The following is a 20,550-nucleotide window of genomic DNA, read 5'->3' as shown; positions in this document are numbered from 1 at the left end:
GAACATTGTAAAAAACGCTTGTGGCTTCTGATATCCATGCCGCATGATGACAGAGATACTGTTTGAGTGGACTGATGCCTTGCGCGTTCCTCTGCGCCACAAATGCCACCCACAATACCAAGGAAAGAACAAGACATTCTTTTTCTGCTGGAGTTAAAGCAACCGTTGTCTTTATTCCTTTCACCGACGATTATTTGTTTACTTTCGTTGACCGATCACTTTTGTTTCCCGTGGGAAAAAATTATCCTTATTTTCATTCCGTAAGGTGTTCACGGTACGGTTTATATTTGTGAAATTTTGTAAAGTCTATTTCTTTGTTGTATCATTTTCGTTCCTGATGACAATATATTTGTCTAGATTTTATATGTGAGGCAGAATGAATTGTTTGTTGATCTCGTTACGTGATAGATTATCATATGTCACGCAGAGTGACAGGAACCTGTGAAAAATTAATTCAAATCTGGCAAATCCCTACAGCGTTACCAGCCGTTTTGGACGAGACCCTTTTGTGTGGGACGTCAAAAAACAAAACAAAATTAGGATCAAAGTAGACTAAACGTAACTGGGTTGCGATACGCCGTAGAAAATGACAATAACAAGTACTAACTTTATTTTACTCATCCCGACTCAGTGGCTTCAATGAGTTAGCTGGTCGGCCCTCTTTACAAAAAATTGCAAAGGACAGTATTTGGAAAACATCTTCCAAGCGGAAGAACAAGGGCCTATAAATTATTTCTAAGGTAAGGAACTATTGATGTCAAAGCAAACATAAAAGCTAAGCGCGGCTGCGACTCAAACAGTGCTTTGCAATGTTGATTTTGTTCATTCCCTATGGCGCCATTTATAATTTTTAGCGAAGTTTGGTTGGTTGGTATATCAAAACAGCAGAAGATACCAGAAAAATAAAACCATGAATTTGAAGATCCACCTTATAAGCCCTCGTGATAGTATTGCTGGAGATTTTGAGAAACTACCACATGCTTTTTTGCCACACTATATTAGACCGGGTTTGGCATGAATTAAAAATGTCGAACACATCCACTGGTAACTAACCCGTGGTTTCATCAGGAAGGACACGATACAAAAAATATCACTATATCTGGTAATGGAAGGCCACATGTGTATATCTATAGCTAGAGAAGTCCTGCTGTTGCATTTCATGCAAGGACGATATCTATAGCTATAGATATCGTGTATATCTATAGCTATAGATATGTATATCTATAGCTATAGATATGTATATCTATAGATATGTATATCTATAGCTATAGATATGTATATCTATAGCTATAGATATGTATATCTATAGCTATAGATATGTATATGTATAGCTATAGATATGTATATCTATAGCTATAGATATGTATATGTATAGCTATAGATATGTATATGTATAGCTATAGATATGTATATCTATAGCTATAGATATCGTATATATCTATAGCTAGAGAAGTCCTGCTGTTGCATTTCATGCAAGGACGATATCTATAGCTATAGATATGTATATCTATAGCTGTATATGTATATCTTTAGATATGTATATCTTTAGATATGTATATCTATAGCTATAGATATGTATATCTATAGCTATAGATATCGTATATATCTATAGCTAGAGAAGTCCTGCTGTTGTAGTTCAAGCAAGGACGGCCTAAAAACTGCACAATTTAGAGTTCGCGCGCACTAATTTTCGATCATGCAGTTGGTAACGATTTATTTCCATTAAAATGAATATTTACACAAATTAACCTCACTTCACTTTAAGCAGTACCAATAGTTACCTATAGACAAAAAATGGGACAAAACAATGTCTTAACCTTGTCCGCGATTTTTTCATTTTTTCTTTGATCTTAAGAGACATTTACCCTTAATTCTCTTCCCAAATGCAGTACCTCTGGTCAGAGGTGTCATTTTGAAACACATTAAAAAAATGTCTGCATTTCATTCGACGCGACGCCAATGCGACGTTAAAACTGAAGACGCGTTATCGATATTTTATCCGTCTTACCAAGGCGGATAAAACGTCAAAGACGAATTTAATTGACCAGACGAACTTAATTCGTTTTAGACGTCGCGCTATCGTCGAATTTAATTGCTTGTGGGGCCTTGAGTTAAATTCGTCTAAATTAAATTCGACTGTAGCGCGACGTACAAACTAGGCTTAAGCGAATATAGATCTCATTTTGAAACAAAAAACAGGGAGCCGTTTTATTCCGTTCTCGGTGATGATTGCAAATTGCACGCTACTGGCAGAGTCAATACGCGTCCTGTTTTTTCTTTTTGATGTAAATTGCATATTGTTACGTCTTTCCGTTTATCTGTAGAGGCCAAGTTCAAAAAATGAAATGTCTACTCATGAATACTTTAACTGGATGACTCCTGTCGATTTTAAGTACAATAGACGACTTGAAAAACTCAAAAGAAACAACATCCGGGACTTGATTCGAAACATACTCAATTTTACTACTTGCCAGAAATCAGTCACGTAAAGTTTCCTCTTCTATTTGTAGAGGAATAGTAGCCTGGTAGATAGGATTTTAAGAACAACGGCTAAAGGATGTGAATCCAATCTTCTTGCGGAAATCCAACTCTGCACTTCGTGAGTAAATTTTGCTTTTGGTACAAAATTCCAGAATCGATCTGCATCATTATTCTCCACCTTCCCGTGAGTATCCTCAACTTGAAATGTCTGAGAAATATCACTTCATCAAACGCAGTCAAGTTGTCTGCTCCAAGAGGAACGCTGTCGTCAGGACTGTATTTCCTAACGGCGATAAACACGAAATATTCTAAATTACACAGCAAGAAAGGATAACAGGAAAATACGTTTTTCCATTTGACGCAATATCAAATCCAAATCTATATCTGTTTTTACATGAGGAACAGCTTACAACACGAATAGAATATTGACTGAAGGCACTAGGTAAGTCAACATCTAAAGAATCTTAGTCTGTTCCTGATTTTGAACTAATGCTGCAGCAAATGAACTGCCTCGTCCGATGGGAACGATTATAAATGGTCAAATTCTTGATGTAATTCGGATAAAGCAATTTTTTTCAAGAAATAATTGCAAAAACGAGTCTTTTTAAGCGAAATACGATGTTCAAAAGAGAAAAAGTAAACAATGTATTTTAAAGGAAAAAAATTGCTTTAATTTGTTCGTCATTAGTTCCGTTCTTCTCACTTCGATTTTAAGGAAGGAACGAAAAAATCGTCCAATTTAACACTTTTCTTTTCCTAGAGGTGAGAAGTGCGAAAGTTGCAAAGGATAGCTCCAAATTTAAACGAATTCGGAAAGCTTGATATGCATTTCTTTTCAAAACTCATTAATCACAAGTGGCCTCATCAGCGTTGTCTCTATTTACATTATCAACCAAGGTAAACGTGATGAACTTAGCATATTCCGTGTCATTTGGGATCATCAACTGCCTCAACTGTTTTCTTCGTGATCAGATCCTAAGGGGCGAGTAAGGTAAGATCAGTAACTGAGAAAAAGGTGTGTTCCTCATCTTTTAAATTTTGACATAGGATGTTACTACTAAAAGGCATCTTGTCAGTGTTAGAATAAAAAGTTGGTTTATAAAAGTAACCAAGCTTACTCAAAAGAATTCTCTTGTTGAGAATTATCAAGAACTAAGGCTTTCGTCTTATTCACATAGTTCCCGTTTGTTTCTCAATGAGCTCAACTCTGTCAGTGTGCGCGAAACATTTACGTACGAGGGACTTTTTGTAGTGTCTGGATATCATTTTGAATCATTTTTACTACCTTTTAGAAGGAACACAAAATATTAGTTTGTTAAGGAAGAAAAACACGGAAGAGGAAATTATTAAACAAGGATGAGCAAGGACTGTAGATGACTGAAAGTTTTATTTTGATGAGAGGGGAAAAAAAACCAAAGCTAGAGACCACCATGCATAAAATAAAAGAAATCAAGGAAAACCAAAGAGAAAGAAGAATGAATACAGAATGAAAAAAAATATACCAGTTCGGTAAGATACAAAGAGGTTCTGACAAACCAGCAATGAAAGAGTAAGGCAAAGGATGAAATATATTAAAACAGATTGCAAATAAATTCAAAATATCAGTTCTGTAAGATGGAAAAACACTGAAGAGATACTACTAGATAACAACATAACAAGGATGGCTAATGGTGGCGAAGACTGAAAAGGATGGCAAATTATGAAATTTAAGCCAAATTACTCACAGAACCATAATAAACCCTTGTACGTGTTTGCTCAGTCGCACTTTACACCTGTAGTACTTTAAAATAAAGTTTGTGTAAATCTTGTAGGGAGGTTTAGTAGACCCATGGATGACTGTCATTACTATCAGTAATGGCGACAGCCCAACAGGTATTGCAAAGTGCAACGATTATCACAAAATGAGACAAAACAAATGTTCCTTCAAAAAACGTTGCTGCTTTGGTCTGTTTGTTTGTTTTATTTTTTCAGACAGACAACTTTGCCTAAAAATTAAAAGGGTTACAGACTTCGAGTTCGTGGTTTGACGGAAATTAGGCCAAAAAATGGTTCTGAATTCTCCATCCTTAACATAAATTTAAACTTTTGGTCCATACATATTACCGTAGGAAATGTGTGTGCTTGTCGATAGCTCGCATCAGTACTTTATCTTTAAGTAACTATAATTGGTTGTTAGGCGGCTTTTGATAATTACGGGACATAAATCAACTAGACACTTTTCACTTCAGGTCATCTTTAATGCTTATTAGCTACAAATTTAAGGTTTCACGCTAGCATATGGATCAATAATTGACACACAGAGAGATAAGAAATTAAAGTAAGACTCGAGTGCTCATTGGTTCTACTTTAGAGTTAAGCCGGAGTCTTTAAGTTCAAATTTTCATGTAGATCGTTGATAATCATAAAGGGACAAAATTCGTTCATTTCTACAACTGTGAAAGGTTTGTTATAGTCGATTTATTATCTCTTGTCGATAGGTTTGTCGATGAGACCATGTGTCAAGTTTGTCGTCGGCAATATGCGTAATTCGTCTCTCCTTTATCTTTATCGTTTCTCTTCTGTCTTAGTTTTAATGCTAATTTGTACCTCAGGTGCTCATCTTACTGAGTGAAATAGTTAAAGAGATACGGTGAGTAACCTTGTACAAATTAAAGATAGTACTATGAAATGTGGAAAAGAAAAAATGGCTCACAAATTACACAAGTTATAACTGCGACGGAAGGCGCGAGAACCTTCATCGTCAATCGAGATAAAAACACAAACATGCAAAGATAAATGGGATTTAAAAGTAAAGTAGGAGGTAATTACGAAAAAAAATACAACAAAGCTGAAAGTTGAATTTATTCAGCAAATATTCGAATATATTCTAGTCATATCCCATATTTTGCATTAATGCCGAACGTACAGCAATGTGATGCATGCTCGTAATTACATACAGTAACATTTCTATATCTATGTTTTATTTAGTGGTACTAATAGGTCCATAAAATATTGAGATTCGAAATAACTTGATGAATAGTTTCCTCAATTCTAATCAATGTCAATTCAAGGCTGAAAGAGAAAATTTGGCGCTTCTAACTACTGACAAGTGTTGAAACAGTTATTCTAATTGTAGTGATGCTAATCAGCATGGGAAAACTTAATTGTTTTGCAGCGCTATCCTAAGATAAATAGATGCTGCTGGAAAAGCGAAGAAATGCTAATTTTAAACAGGTGAGGCGATTATTGATAATTATTATCACCAAGGCATTGAGGTGACATCTCTGCTTTTTGTTCCCTGAAAAAACTCTTGAATTTATCTGTAAAAAAAAATTGTTAAGAATTGATTATACCAAGGATTTTTATTTGTGGGTTTTGGAACCTCACGCATAACGTTGAATACGAATAAAGACCTTCTCACTTATGGGATCTGTTTAAATTGATTGATGGGGCGATACCCGGCGGGTCTTTAGCTTAGGCATTGTGTAAAGACAAAAGACGTTTTCTAAATAAAATTGAGTGGTTATTTGACGTGAAACCTAACGTCCTGTTTGAAGTTGGTTTATATCCCTTGCAAATTCCGCCCAAAAACGCTCGGTTTTAGGTAATTTTGATATAGATTACTCAGAAGTAATACTTTTAAATGTAAATTTTCCACGTTCAGTTTAAGATTTCCTCAAAGCGTGGTTTTGTTGAATTTAACAATTATTCCACTTAGATGTTGTCTTCTGTAAATAACGAGTGATTCCCGATTTCAAGTACCCTTTCTCTTCCCTCAATATAAAGACGGAAATTGAATTTCATCGGCATCCTGAAAGCGACCTTAAAATAAATAAAACCACTGCGAAACAACAACAGTACAAAGTAAGAGATGCTATGGGCCCGCTGAGGAAAATTAGACCAGCCAATCAGTTGATCAAAACAGGCACGAAGAGGCTGTGAATAAATTTAAGGAATTGAAATGTTCACACCTTGAATTTGTATAAACCGCAGAGTAATATATCAACGTTTTATAAACAGGAACATTTCAGAGATCTCATGAAGTAAACAAAATGTGCTCTCTATACTGCTTTGAAGTATCGTTGGTAAGTACATTTTACCTGCATAATTTTTACGAAAAACCAAAATATGATATTTATCAAACATATCTGGGGTGAAACCCAATATGTTATTTAGGTATCTCCTATCAGTCATTTCGTCTGAATCTCTATTCGCTTTCCTGCACTTTTCCTGACGCAGTGTAGGCAGGCATGGCGCTTGCGACTCTGGTCTGATCACTTCAGAGAGGTCACCGAAATCTAAATCATGAAACAAGCTTGGTATCTAATGCATAATCGGTCATGTACCGATCAATTGGTACACTGACATTTGACTTCATTCTAGTAAGGGCGAAAACATCAGTGGAAGTTTTCTATTTAAATATTTTGCACTGAGATCTACGCCTTAAAATAGAACCGAAAAAAACTGATTTAGACTAAAGAAATATTCATAAACAAGTAGACACGATTTAAGTCTAAAATAAAAATAAGGTTTGGGGTTCTAATTGGCAAGCTAGCAAAATACGTGGTCAGTGTGAAAGGAATATTTTTAGTTTCCTGTGATGAGTGACATAATGAATCCTTCCCCATATTTGACTAAAATTCTGACAGCATCATTAAAAGTTTCGGTTCACTGTATCTTGGCAGATACCTAATGTATATAAATCTCAGTGTTCTCTTGTAAGTATTCATTTAAAGGCGAGCTTACAGATTTATCGAGTTCACAAGTTGATCTGCTTAATCAAAATGACTGAGATTTAATCTGATTCTCCCTATTTGAATAAAGAGAAATGCATGTAGCTCATTAACATGAATTGATGTACTCATATCACAACTGAAAACCTTAAGTGCACGGCTAATTATTAACATAGTTAAAGAATTCATTTGCATTAATTTGTTTAAGTCCCGGTGGGCGGTAAGTTTTAAGAACTCTTCAAAACAATCTAAATTTTCTTAAGTATTATTCAAAGTTCTTAGCGAAAACAACGTTTAAAATTCAGCAATTCATTTTGCAAAAAAGCTAATTATTTCATGTCCCGTTTTTTAACAAAAACTTTAATAACGTACCTTTTCATGAGTGATTATCATTTGCAGGATTTTTACAAATGAGTTTACAATTTTGATGGAAATCGTATCACTTTACATCACAGAATAATCAAGGAAGCAGGCTTCTGAAAAAAAAAACTCGAATTTAGTCTCGTGGTTAAAAAAAAAGATGAAAAATCATGTTAGACTAGGTAATTAAATACCTAATAACATTTTGTATTTAGGATTTTTTCTGTTTCCTTGAATGGGCCATTTTACAGTTGTGTACTTAGTTGCCAAGCCTTTGATTCAGAGTGAGGCTAAAGGTGACCTTGTTGTGATAGAGACCTGTATCTACTTAGCATGATAACAAAGTGATTTACATTTGAAAGGCAGCAAGGTTTGTATCATAACAAGGTCACCCCTAGCCTCACTCCCATTCAAAGGCTTGGCAACCAAGCACACAACTGTAAAATGGACTATTAAGATAACAACTTTCCAATCTAAATATAAGTCCCGCGGCTTTGCTTTCTGTATAATAAGCTATCGGATAGTTTTAATTTCTTCCATGCTGTTAAAAATATCGCCTCTAGTTACACTAGTCAAAACAAAGCTATTTAAGAAGATCATGGGAACAGAAATGACTCTTTGGGTGTGAGATTTTCTTAGTTTAAGGCGAAGTCTCAAGTTGAAGTTTCAAGATAAATTCTTAACATTTTGTAGATATATTTTTTTGTACTGTGGGAGGTGCCCTTTCCTTTCCGACGACGAGAATAGCCTTCGCCATATTATGAATATATTCACCAATAATGCGACTTTTTAAATAATAAAAATGCTAAGCAATTATAACTGTACAAAGGCATTACACTGCACCCAATGATTGCAATTCCTATTTATTCTACCAGCACACATCTCCAAAGGAGATTCAGTTGTTCTTTTTGCTTGGGAGTTGGGATATGTCTAGAATGTTCATAGATTTGACGATTTTAGCGAATTTCAGTCAAATTCATTAAAGCGGAATTGGCGATTTTGACGAGTTTTGAATTCGTCGAGGCGAAATCAGCCTGGGGGATTTGACGATTTTGAAGAAATTTCGCCATTTCCTTGCGTTACCGCGTGCATTACCAGGCACAAGCGTGGGAACTTATCTCTTTTGGTGCCGCCAAATTAATTGCCTTCGACCGTGTGGTTTTAAAGATCAAGGTATAGAGCATTTTAAGTCTAAAAGTTCTTAGATTCATTGATAATGATAACGATGATGACGAAGATAATCATGATTATATGAGGATGAAGATGAGGCTGTCAGCGATATGTATTCCGGAAAAATAAATCCCTCTACTTTGTGAAGATTTTCCTAATGGCCCATGGGTACGGATTTTAATCTGAACGACCTTGACATTGATTGGAAAAAAAGTAATTGGAAACATCACTCGTAGATCATCAATATTGCACGTTATTATATGGCTTTGTCTCACAAAGACTGGTAACTACCTAATTCACGAATTTGATTGGCTGAAATCAATATTGAGAGCGGTCTAGATTTTCCCATCTAGACCGGCATCTAGACCGGTCTAAAAAAAAGAAGGTACAAAGAATGTAAAAAATTGGTATGTAAGACACAGCCATATAATAAACATCTTATTAACCGAGCTAGGTCGGTCTGTATGGGAGAATCTTGACCTCGGTCGATGGTACAGACCTCACTGCGTTCGGTCTGTACTGGCGACCTCGGTCAAGATTCTCCTATACAGACCTCCCGCTCGGTTAGTAAGAACTAAATAATTCAGGTTTGAATACTGAACGCAGAAACATAGATCTCGCTGTGAAAATATAAGCAAACCCCCAATTTCCGAAAAGCAAGTAATATTTTTGTTGCATTACTACAAAACCATATACTAATTATTCCATAGCGCTTGCCAGATAGAATCTGGTTGGAAACAACACAACGGCGAATGAATAACATTCAAATTCCGGTAAAGTGAATTACCAATAACTTTCTTTGTTTTCCTCGGATATTTGGAGTCTAACAGGCGATAAGAAAGATACATCGGATATTCTCGTCTTGGGCTAGCATATTAGGCATTATTTAATATACTTGAATAAACGCAAAATAAGTTACGTTGAAAAATCCAAACATAGCATCGGATGCTGTTTATTTTCTGGCTATGAGAAGAGTCACGTATTCTCCCCCCAACTGATATAAATCAATGAGTTATCTTGATCTGGGAATAAGGGTTTTCAAAGCTCCCATAGTACTCAAGTTCATTTATAGATTAAAAATTTCGTGAACGTCCTGGAAGGAAGTTGAACTGATTAGACTCCTTTGAGCTATTTTAGTATCATTGAAAATGGACAGAAATCTTCAAAATGTTTCCTTTTCTCTCAGAAATGGCTTTGCGAGGATCAAATAAAAAAATTTTAGAATCACTATAATATTCAGTACTAGCATTTAGGCTTAAATGGATTGATCTTTATTAAAATACAAAATTTAAAAGTTATAAGTGAAATTTTTCACAACCGATTGCAAAGCAGTTTGTTTTTAGTCCCCTCCCCAAACATCTAATTGATTGAGTCTGATTCGGGTGAAAAGTCAGTTGCAGATTTTTTAAGCAAGCAACAAAAAAATAAGTTATTGAGATGTTTATGGAACAATAACAATAGCATGATTAGAATTTCCTGTTATTTAGCCACACTGATTATTTTACAGATAACCACAGAAACTTTTCGTTGTCTACAAATTAATTGAAGTCACCTTTATACTTCTAACCACATCAATTTTGAAAGCATCAGTTTTTCACATAATGCAGACCTTATTAAAAGAAAAAATTGAAAGGCGATTTTTATCTGAGCAAGATGCTTTTTTGAACAAGAACGACAATAGTTATGATCTGTTTCGTGTCTACAGTTTTGTTTTGGTACAGTTTTACTTTTGTGGAAATACAAAACAAAAGCCAATAAGTAATTCATCTTTGTTTGGAGAATGCGAAACACTTTTAAAACAAAATTTAATTTATGTGATAGGAAATATGTGTCTGAATAAAGACATCTGTGAAAGTTTTATATTGCCATCTTAATAGGATGTTTTGACTATTTGAAGTTGAAAACCACACAATGAATAAACGCTGTCTCCTTTGTTTTTAGAAGTTTTGTTTAGATTGACTATTCCATGTAATATCCGCTGTGATGTGACAAATTATATCACAAGTCAGATGTAAATTTTCCCAGAGCAGAATCAGAAAAGAATTGAAAAAAACGACAAGTTTGATTATTGTTTTTTTCTCAGTTAAAGAATTAGAATCAATTGCTCTCCAATTTTAATGTCTTCCTCGATATTACAAGTAAGATAAGTTCTTCAATGCAATTTCTTATTGTAAATGAATGTTTTATAAGTTGGTCTTAATTTTTTTTTTCAGCTATTCGTTTCGATTGGCGTAACGAAATTATCAATCGGGGAAATAACCACATGCATTCCCAAAGGTGAGAGTATTCGATCAAGGGGAAAACTTATTTCGCACCATGTACATGAGTTGTAACATATAGTTTTTAGTCTAATTTTCAAATTGGAGGGTCAAAATTTCATAGCAAGCTCTGAGGAGAAAAAATTTTCAAAGAAGCTGAGGAAATCACTATTTGTCCTTGAAAATTTAATTAACAAGGCAGTACAAAAAGACATTAATAAAATATCAGGTAATCCGCAAAAATTCTTCGTCTTTGAAAAGAATATCAAGATATTTGTAAAATGGTACCCGGTGGAGAATTTTAGAACATATTTGTCAAGTGCTGCTTAAAACAGCAGGCATCCCAAGCACCAAATAGTTCAGTCCACCTTTCACTTATCATTTGCCAGTGTAATTACAATTGACGTTTTATAAAGCAACTCGACACTATATAGCCGAGTCTTGACGATGAGAAACTGAATTAGCGAAAGAGCGAATGTCGATCAAGAGCTTATGCATGATGTTATATAGATCGATAAATGTTTACAAGGGATATAGAGCCCGAGATTAATAGGAGTCAAGAAGAAATTTAAAAAAAGGGTAAAACAGTTCTGTCTCTACATCTTCTACTAATAATTGATTCGCTTTTGTTAACCAATGCGTTATCAGTTCTCTTTGAATTTCTTTCCGGAAAAGTTGGTAACGAAAAATGAGACATTTACAATATTTAAAGGCGATCATTAAAATCTTCAGCGGCGCTGTTGACTGAAAACACCTCAGTTTAAAAGATGAAATTGTATTAAGCTAGGATTGTAGATCGAACTTATCGACACAATACCGATAAATCATTTAAAAAGCTATGGTACGGCTGTTTCTTCAAACGTTGGGAAACATTTTCAACCGCCACTACAACGAACGTATAAGCACCTATGATACATGTACGTAGAGGATACCTTTTTTGTACCCATATTTTTTGTGAGTCAGGTTAAAAGAATATTTTTTCATTAACAAAACGAGTGATCCATCAAATTTGAATTTTCTATTGATATTTATTAAAACAGAATATCGAGGGGTCCGACGAGAGACATGGACTGGTCTCAACGGTGGCTGGTTTCTGACTCATCTGACGACGAATCCAAGATATCCAAACTACCCAACAAATGTTGAAATTCTTCCAACGTTCACACCGCCCAAAGATTACGGCGAATTTTACGGTCAGCGGTTACAAGCTTATTTCGTGCCGCCTGTCAGTGGAAATTATAGTTTTTACGCCACGTGTGACTCAGAATGCGCTTTCTATTTAAGTTCGGACGAAACACATGAGAACAAGAAAGAAGTCATTCGAATCGATCAGCTGCACAGGACTAAGTATGAACAGTGGGACAGGTAAACTGCAAATGCTTTTTTTCTAAGTATGGACTACGATCTAATAACATAGTGCTACAAACACCATTAGCTATAAGAACCTTGGCAACTCTTGGTTACCGTGCATTTGCTGCTGCTGCCCCTCTCCTCTGGAACTCCTTGCCAAAAGAGATGAGGGAGGAGCAGAGTCTTAATACTGTCAAGAAAAAGCTCGACTCATCTTTTGAGGAACGCATATTTAAATCAGTATTTTATATTTTACAACTTTTATTAACTTTTTCTAACTTTTAGCCTATCACATAGTTTTGTATTTATTTTAGATAATTTTAAGATTGTAAAGTGCATTTGAAAACGTATATTGGATTTGAGCTATATTATTATTATCGCAGAGAAATCAACTGAATGCTACATTCTAATCAGGCAGCACAGGGCGAAAACCGTAACCTGTGAGCCATGAAGTAAAAAATAAATGTACATTAACTAATCCTAAAAAGCTTTTCCGTTGTGTCTACGGTCCTCCTTCTAACAGGAACTCAAACTGCCACCTTGAAAGTCCGGGCAATATTCAGTGTACCCGAGAGCACTGCCCTCTGCATCTTTCGCAGTACGGCTGTGCTTCTGCCTCCCACCAGCTCGCACATCATGACATCCAGCTCCCGTGACCACCCCCCGAGGGCATCCATTATGATGTTATACTGCTTCACCTCGTAGCCTGGGAACTGCTGCCTTAGTTCCCAGCGAAGGGGTCTGTACTTCAGTGTCTTCTCTTCATCCTTTCTTGTCCGATTGTTAACCCACGGGCAGCTCATTTCCAGCGTCACAACTCTCTTATTATTATTATTATTATTATTATTAATATTATCATTATTATCATTATTCGAATGACATTAGATTTTGTCAGACATTTAAGAATAAAGTTAGGTCGGAAAACCCAGTAGTGCAAGCTCAATTATCCGTCAACGAAAATGCTGTTCACCGAGTGGTTTTGCCTTTTAAAGATCAAAAGTCAGCTGACGCAGTGAAAAGGCAATTATCAGATCTAAGCAACAAAATCGATCACACCCTTCATCCCGTGTTCAAGAGTCGCAAAATCTGTGAAGATCTCAGAGTACGTGAGCCTAAACCTCCTATAGTTAGCCAACAATGCGTTGTATATAATTATAAATGTGATCTGTGTGATGCAGAGTACGTCGGGTACACCAGCCGGCATTTACATCAACGTATTAATGAGCACCGTAATTCGGCCATCGGCAAACATCTAAAGAACGACCACGGCCTACAAACCATCGGCGACCTGACCAAGCATTTCAACGTACTTAAAAAGTGCACCGGGAAACTGGACTGTTTAGTTCATGAAATGCTTTTCATAAAGAAGATGAAGCCCTCTTTGAACAAACAATCGGATTCCATACGCGCGAAACTATTTATTTAATAGTTTACATTTATGAACTTAACACGCGCAATTATTTATTTAAATATTTTAAATATTTTAAACTTTTTACGTTTGCCACCTTCGTACGGTATAAATTAACTATTCATTTTTATCCTCTTCTCACTTGAGAATGATGACATGGAGTCATCGAAACGTTGTGTGTTTTTCTCGCTAGTGTTTATTCTTAAATCATCATTATTATTATCATTATTATTATTATTATAAAGTTTCTGAACATATAAACTTTCAATGAGATTGGTTCAACTCTGTATAACCCTTAACACTACGATTATTTTTGCATCTCAATATTTAGGGGCCATTGTTCAGCTCAAGTACGACAACAAATTTGAAATGTTTTAAAACTCTTTCTTTTTTAAATAAATAGATTTCCTGAGCAAATATCCTGTTTTCAACAACTTGAGCAGGGAAAGTTGTATTATATCGAGGCGATACACAGTAATTACCGTCGCAGTGATCACGTGCGTATTCATGTAAAATTTCCCGGATCAAACTCTACGAGGCCATTGGACAGAGAATTCCTGTTTCTATATTCACCAGGTAACCATAGCAACGCTGACTAAGTTGCAAGATGATCCCTTTGCATGATGCGTTGCTAAAAATTAATGATATTTTGCGTTTATTACCTAGTTTAGATCCCCTTAAAACAATTAAACTCATCATAATAAGGCAATTACTTTCGTCATCAGACTTTATCATAAGCACACCATAAATAACTTGTTCCTCTGTAATCGCGCCAATCACTGGTCTTTTTAATGGCATATCTTCTCCCTATCAATACTCAGTAATTCAGTCCACCCTGAAATCATTTGACGCATTATAACTGGGTATTACAGTATAGCATAGGCGATTGAAAACTGTACCTATACAAAGAAAATAAGGAATTTTCAAAAAATTATTTATCATCAAACTAATTATTGCGTAATTGGTTTGCCTCCTAATTCAGAAGAAGAATGGAGATATAACGAACAAAATCCAAATGACTTATACTTATCTTTAGCCTTTGTATCTGATTCATTTCAACACAGACTCTTTTGAACAGACCACTTGTATTTTATTGAAACGGTGTGGCGTAACTTGTGGCGGAGGACTGGAAACTCGTATCACTACAAAACCAGATCAGTCGCAAGAATGTGTGAGACACGAATCGAGCGTTTACAGTGAGTACAGATTAAGTACTGATCGAGCTTTGCGGCTCGCAATATTTGGAGAATTTTGAATTATCACTTACCGTATTTATCTTAAATACACTAACACACCATCTTGTATTCTGTACGAATTTCACTCTACTTTGCCCTGTTACCATTCTTAACTTTACTCTAAGAATCACCTGTTTGATTTTAGAGGAGGATCCTTCAGTGCAAGTGCAGGTCAACAACATTTCCGAAACTTCAGCTGTAGTGGCTTGGAAACCCCTTGAGCGTTCTTCAGCGAGTGTTGTTGATTTTTCTGGATATAAAGTCAGTCTCAAATCTGACAGAGAAATTAGTCGAGAGAGACTGGTGAACATGAGCATTGACTCAATGTCGTTTAATAGTCTCAAGATCTTCACCAACTACTGTGCCACGGTTGAGCCACAAACAGCTTTTGGGAGTTTGTGGAAGGAGGAATGCCTTTATTTCATAACAGAAGATAGCAGTATGTAACATTGTAATTTGTTCTGGTGTAGAATTTGTGAAGGTTTACTCTGCACAACTTTAAGTTGGGGACAATTTAAGGCGATTCTGAAGCGATATTTCAAGCTTCCCAATGCATAGAAGTTTGCCTTTAGATGAGGTGATTTCAGTTCAACAGGAAAGAAAAGGTGTCCTGGAGTTCCAAGCTGGATTTTTCACTCATTATATATACAATATATAATAACTAAAGCAATAGTTTTTAAAAGAAATTTAACGTACCAGTCACATTTAGGAAATGAACAATGATTCGAACTGAATTCAACGGGGCCAATGAGTTCTTAGAACCAAAGCAAGCAAAGCAGATTAAGAATGAAGATGGGGTTCATTTTCCGTTTCCCGTTAAAGGATTGATTAGTGGTTACGGCTAAAGCATTTGAACAAAGGAAGCCTTTTTTCTTTATCCTCAGCCCCAGACTCCCCACCTCAAGATATCACTGCAGTAAATACAGATAAAAACTCGATCCTGGTGAGATGGAAATCAATTCCAGAACAGGATCGCAACGGCATCATCCTTGGGTTCAAACTCACGCACATGAAAATTAGTGCAACTTTGCATATGAAAAAACCAGTTGACGAAGAGGCAAAGTTGTGGCCTCGATTTGAAACCATTATAGACGGTGACACATATGTGACAGTGTTAAGTAGCAAAGTGAAGCCGTTTGCGTGGTATTGCATCAAAATGTTGGGATTTACACGAAAAGGAGAAGGGAGAGAGAGCTCCTGTGTTTTTTTGCGAACAAAAGAGAGTGGTAAGGCTCGCGTCTCATTGTTGCCATATTTGATACTATTCATTCCGTATGGATTGCTCTACCCTGCAGTGTGCCTCTCTAAAAGGGTGACTTATTTATTTTCAAAAAAATTTGTATAATGAGTTCTTAGTCACCTTAGTTTTAGATCAATCATGATATGCTTACTGTACTTCAGAGACCAAAAACATCCTCAAAAATATCACAAAATGTTCAGAAATAACCTAGCTCTATACCATTGTCAAGGAAACGTAAGTAAAAGTGTGCCATTATCGATATAAAAAACACGTTCACGAAATAGTTAAGAGCCATCTAAATTTAGCAAAATGAGAACACTAAGAATAACTTGATATTAATATAAATTAACATCGACAACTTTGTTTAATTTCTATTTTGTTTCTATTTGTTAAGTTTGTTTGTTTGATTCTTAGTGCCGAGTCGGGCGCCTATAAACATAACCACTGCACCTTTAAATTCCACGGCATTCTCCGTTAGCTGGCAACCAGTACCTCTAGATCACGAGAATGGAATTGTTCTTGGCTACAAAGTACTGCTTTCAAGACTGAACACGGATTTTATTTTACTTTTGGAGGAGGCTGTAGATGTGAATCAGACTCAGATTGTTTTAGAAATATCACCAGAAATGCCAAGCGTTTGTGTCAAAGTTCTGGCTTTCACAAAGAAGGGAAATGGAAGAAAAAGCAGCTGTATTGAAGGTTGGACGTGGTCCGAAGGTAAGACGATACGCGATAAGATGTCAATAATTAAACTGCTAAGCCAAAAACTCGCTGGATAGGTTTCTTCATAATCAATAATCGAAATCCCACGAAGCTATCCGAAATAAAACGTATATCTCGATCAGAAATAGGACAGGATCGTCCGCAATCGGACAGGATCCTCTAAAATTGATTGAAGTGTTCGAAATCCGTCTGAATTTGGACGGAAGTGTCTGAGATCGGACAAAAGCGTTCGAAATAATACAAAATAGTCTGAAGGGGCCCAAAATCGAATCGAAATGTTAAAAGTCGGACGAAAGGGTGCGAAATAAGAAGAGTTTTTTTCCTTAGGGTTAAATCATTTCTGTCATAAAATTTTCAGCTCACATCAGTTCATCTGTAAAAATTCTCTAGGTAGGCAATACAATAAACCTAAAGGTTTTAGAAAACATTGGCTCATAGAGTCGAATATCAGTTTAGTAATCTCATTATTATTCACAGAAACTTTGTTTCCTGATATGCAAGCGAATAACAACAGTAGTCCGACAGGCTTCACAATTACATGGAACAAACCACGTGATGAAGTACTCAGTCAATTGATATACTATCACGTGACGTATGAGGCAGTCGTTTTAGTCAACCAGCCCGTGAACTCATCCCAAGTATTTCTAAATGTAAGCGCGGACTCTCTAGAAGTGTCGGTGAGAGATCTGGAAACGTACACTACCTACAAAGTTACAGTAGAAGCTATCACGAGAGATGGCGAGTCGAAAAAGAAGAAAGTCATTTTTACAAGTATAGTAAAAAAATGATCGTTTAGATCAATTTTTTTTTGTTTTTATTGGTCGGTGAAGTGAACTTCTGACAGTGTCTCTTTTTTCATCCGGGAGAATTAGAAATAAACCGGAGAACTGTCAGGAATAACTGAGAAAACTAAGTGGGTGACGGCGGACGAGAAGGGGGGAGGGGGGCGAGGAGAAGGTTGACTTACTTGCTTAGGACTAGCATCACATCCAGGGGGGAGTAACTTGTTGCCTAATGGTATGGGAACCGAAAAAACGTAAACTTCAGCGGTATAAATAAATCATTGTGCTCATGCACAGAATTTAACTTTTTTCATTACAGGTACCACCATTTAAGCATGGAGATCAACGGACAAATGTGTAAAACTTCCGGAAATTTCCCCGCCGTCCTTCTTCTTGACGTTTTGATGACAGCTGATAAATTTCCTTTCTACGGCTGCCGTGTTCAATCTAGATATTCTTCTAAAAAAAATGAATTCAATTAGGGTCCATAGCTCTCTTACTGTTCTCAGTGGCAGAAATGAATCTTTTCAAAATGTGGATAAAATAATTCATGAAAACACGAATCCGACTGTAGTATTATTTAATATTTTTTTTGTCGTTGTTTCCAAGAAACATGTCGCTGTCCACACCTTATGTACGCAAACTGGGCCCCAAGCCCCCCGTACGTCGTAGAAGACCGCTCAAGTGGCGAACCACGTGGTCTTATCCCAGAACTCCTTGCGCACATGCTTCAAGCTTCGTGTGGAACGTGCTGCAGCTACAAAGTGTGGAACATCAGCTTCGCCATAAACACAACAGAGAAGATCACAGAACCGGACAGTAGAGTAAAGGTGGATTTCCGGTTTCCTATCAGATCAGCAGTAGGACGAACTACTTACAGAGGCACCCACTCGTATGTCCCCCTCATCACAGTTCCAGGTGTGGCTCTGATGACCAAAAAGAAGACGCCATCTGGTTATGCTCGAGATCTGGGAAACTCAGTACTGAGATCCTCGTCTATTTTCGCCATTAACATTGCGCTGGCGATATCAATGGGTATCATCATATGGTTCGCAGTAAGTTAACTGGACCAAAAAGTGACAGTTATATCCTTGCATGTATCAAGAACGAAATTGGCACATGCTAGAACCCACAAGCACGCGTTTGTGCGTAATTGCATGTGGGTCTTTGTATTGCCATGGAGTATGACTTTCTCGAATTCCAACCAGAAGCACGCTCAAAAGATCTCCTTCAGTTTAGACTCATTTAGGTGCATTTCCCTAGAAAACGTATTTGATTGCATGAAAGACGATTGTGCTGGATCACATCTTGGTCGATCACAGAATGACTAAAAAACTAAAAACTATCCCTGAATACTTTCGACGGCCAAATGAATTGCGACGACCAAATCCAACACATCTATGACATGAGGCAAAACAGGTGTTGACAGGCGACAACAAAGTGTAGTCTTCACCGTCACCTTAAACCTTATTTTCAAGAGTATTGTCTCTTACCTGGCTAAAAATAACTCTATGAATTCCAGTCAGTAAACTTATCAACTAACATACTAAATGCAGTAAATGGTTTGAACCCGGGGGTAATCACTTGACTCTGATGATGACTTCCGCACAGGTTGTCGAAACGTCAGTCACTGCCACCGACAACAGTCCTTCTCAGGACTACACTCACCCGGACGATCAGACTACACCTTCACATAACATACTAAAGGAACCAATATTTTTTTTTTGTCTAACAAAGCCTGTCTCTTTCCAGGAATCTGTACGCAATGATAAACATTTCACTCATCATTTTCATAGAGGTGTTGTTGAAGGAGTCTGGTGGTCTTTTATTACCATGACAACCGTAGGGTAAGAGAATCCTTCACCGCATCGACTAAGGATAGAAATTATTTTTTCTTTTTCAAGGTTTTGCCTCCATATTAAACTATCTAATTTGTATTTCCTTTTTCTATTTTGCAGTTATGGTGACAGATATCCAAAGACAATTCTTGGCAGATCTATCGCCATCGTATGGTTTTTAACAGGGATCGTTCTGTCGTCCCTCCTCGTTAGCTCACTAACATCATCCATGTCTGTGCGGATTCTTGATCAAAATTTCAACGTGGCTAAGGGAAAAAAGGTAAGTAATTCTAACTCCTAGTCATTTTGGTGGCTATAAGTATCGAAATGGAATTTCACATCCATGTAATGATACACGGTAAAGAAACCCTTTTTCCTTGCATAGGTTGGCGCGCTGGCTCAATTTCCTGAATATGACCTGATCATCAGATTCATATCCAAGGCAGGCGAGAGTAAGTCGAAATGTTTAAATATAAAAAAATACAACATGACCGAAGTAAATCGCGCGCTCTGATTGGTCTATTTAGCGTCCACCATTTGCCCATGGGTGTACGCTGCTGACGTGAGCAAATGCAAAGACTAGTTTTCCGCGCGCGCTTATTTTTTCTGGTCACGTAAGATTTGCTAAATTAAAACTCTTTTGCTACAATGTATCAATGTTATGTTATAAAACAAATGGTAAAAGCCACAGTGTACCCTAAGAGCTCAAGACGCTAGAGTCGCTCTCGACTATTGCCTCGTGCGACTCTTACGCTTCTTTCGTGCTTAGCAACCCCTCCTCGTGCATCCATAACTCAATACTGTACGCTGTGGTGTTTACCATCTGTTAATTCAAGATTTATCCTAAATAATGTGAGTTGTCTAAGTGAAGAGAATTCAAAACAAGAGGGTTTCGTCTCACAAAAATAGTTCATCACGACAAGTAAAACCGATGATTGCCCTTAGGAATTTTTAAAAGTATTTTCAAAGCACTTTTTCAACTAAAAAAACATA

General features: G+C 36.6%; 1 protein-coding gene across 5 annotated transcripts in view; it reads left to right on the top strand.

Annotated features, from left to right (window-relative positions):
* Positions 1-20,550, top strand: part of LOC111321143 (uncharacterized) — a 31,659-nt gene that overhangs the window by 8,606 nt on the left and 2,503 nt on the right. For 2 of the 5 annotated variants that reach the window (XM_088737873.1, XM_088737868.1), the window contains exons 2-16: positions 5,073-5,110; positions 5,636-5,694; positions 6,481-6,545; positions 10,937-11,000; positions 12,022-12,346; positions 14,143-14,315; positions 14,804-14,935; positions 15,120-15,413; positions 15,859-16,200; positions 16,629-16,931; positions 17,415-17,708; positions 18,329-18,774; positions 19,472-19,566; positions 19,678-19,837; positions 19,943-20,009. In XM_088737873.1, the coding sequence (XP_088593999.1) occupies positions 6,513-6,545; positions 10,937-11,000; positions 12,022-12,346; positions 14,143-14,315; positions 14,804-14,935; positions 15,120-15,413; positions 15,859-16,200; positions 16,629-16,931; positions 17,415-17,708; positions 18,329-18,774; positions 19,472-19,566; positions 19,678-19,837; positions 19,943-20,009 (2,728 nt within the window). In that variant the 5' untranslated portion in view covers positions 5,073-5,110; positions 5,636-5,694; positions 6,481-6,512. Of the gene's footprint in view, positions 1-3,529; positions 4,923-5,072; positions 5,111-5,635; positions 5,695-6,346; positions 6,546-10,730; positions 10,862-10,936; positions 11,001-12,021; positions 12,347-14,142; positions 14,316-14,803; positions 14,936-15,119; positions 15,414-15,858; positions 16,201-16,628; positions 16,932-17,414; positions 17,709-18,328; positions 18,775-19,471; positions 19,567-19,677; positions 19,838-19,942; positions 20,010-20,550 lie in introns of those variants that run through there. The other 3 variants (XM_088737870.1, XM_088737871.1, XM_088737872.1) reach the window with 3 other exon arrangements.

Source organism: Stylophora pistillata, chromosome 11 (assembly GCF_964205215.1).
Source record: "Stylophora pistillata chromosome 11, jaStyPist1.2, whole genome shotgun sequence".
Taxonomy (NCBI): Eukaryota; Metazoa; Cnidaria; class Anthozoa; order Scleractinia; family Pocilloporidae; genus Stylophora; species Stylophora pistillata.
Note: the sequence above shows the minus strand (reverse complement) of the source record. Positions and strands in the feature narration are given on the sequence as shown.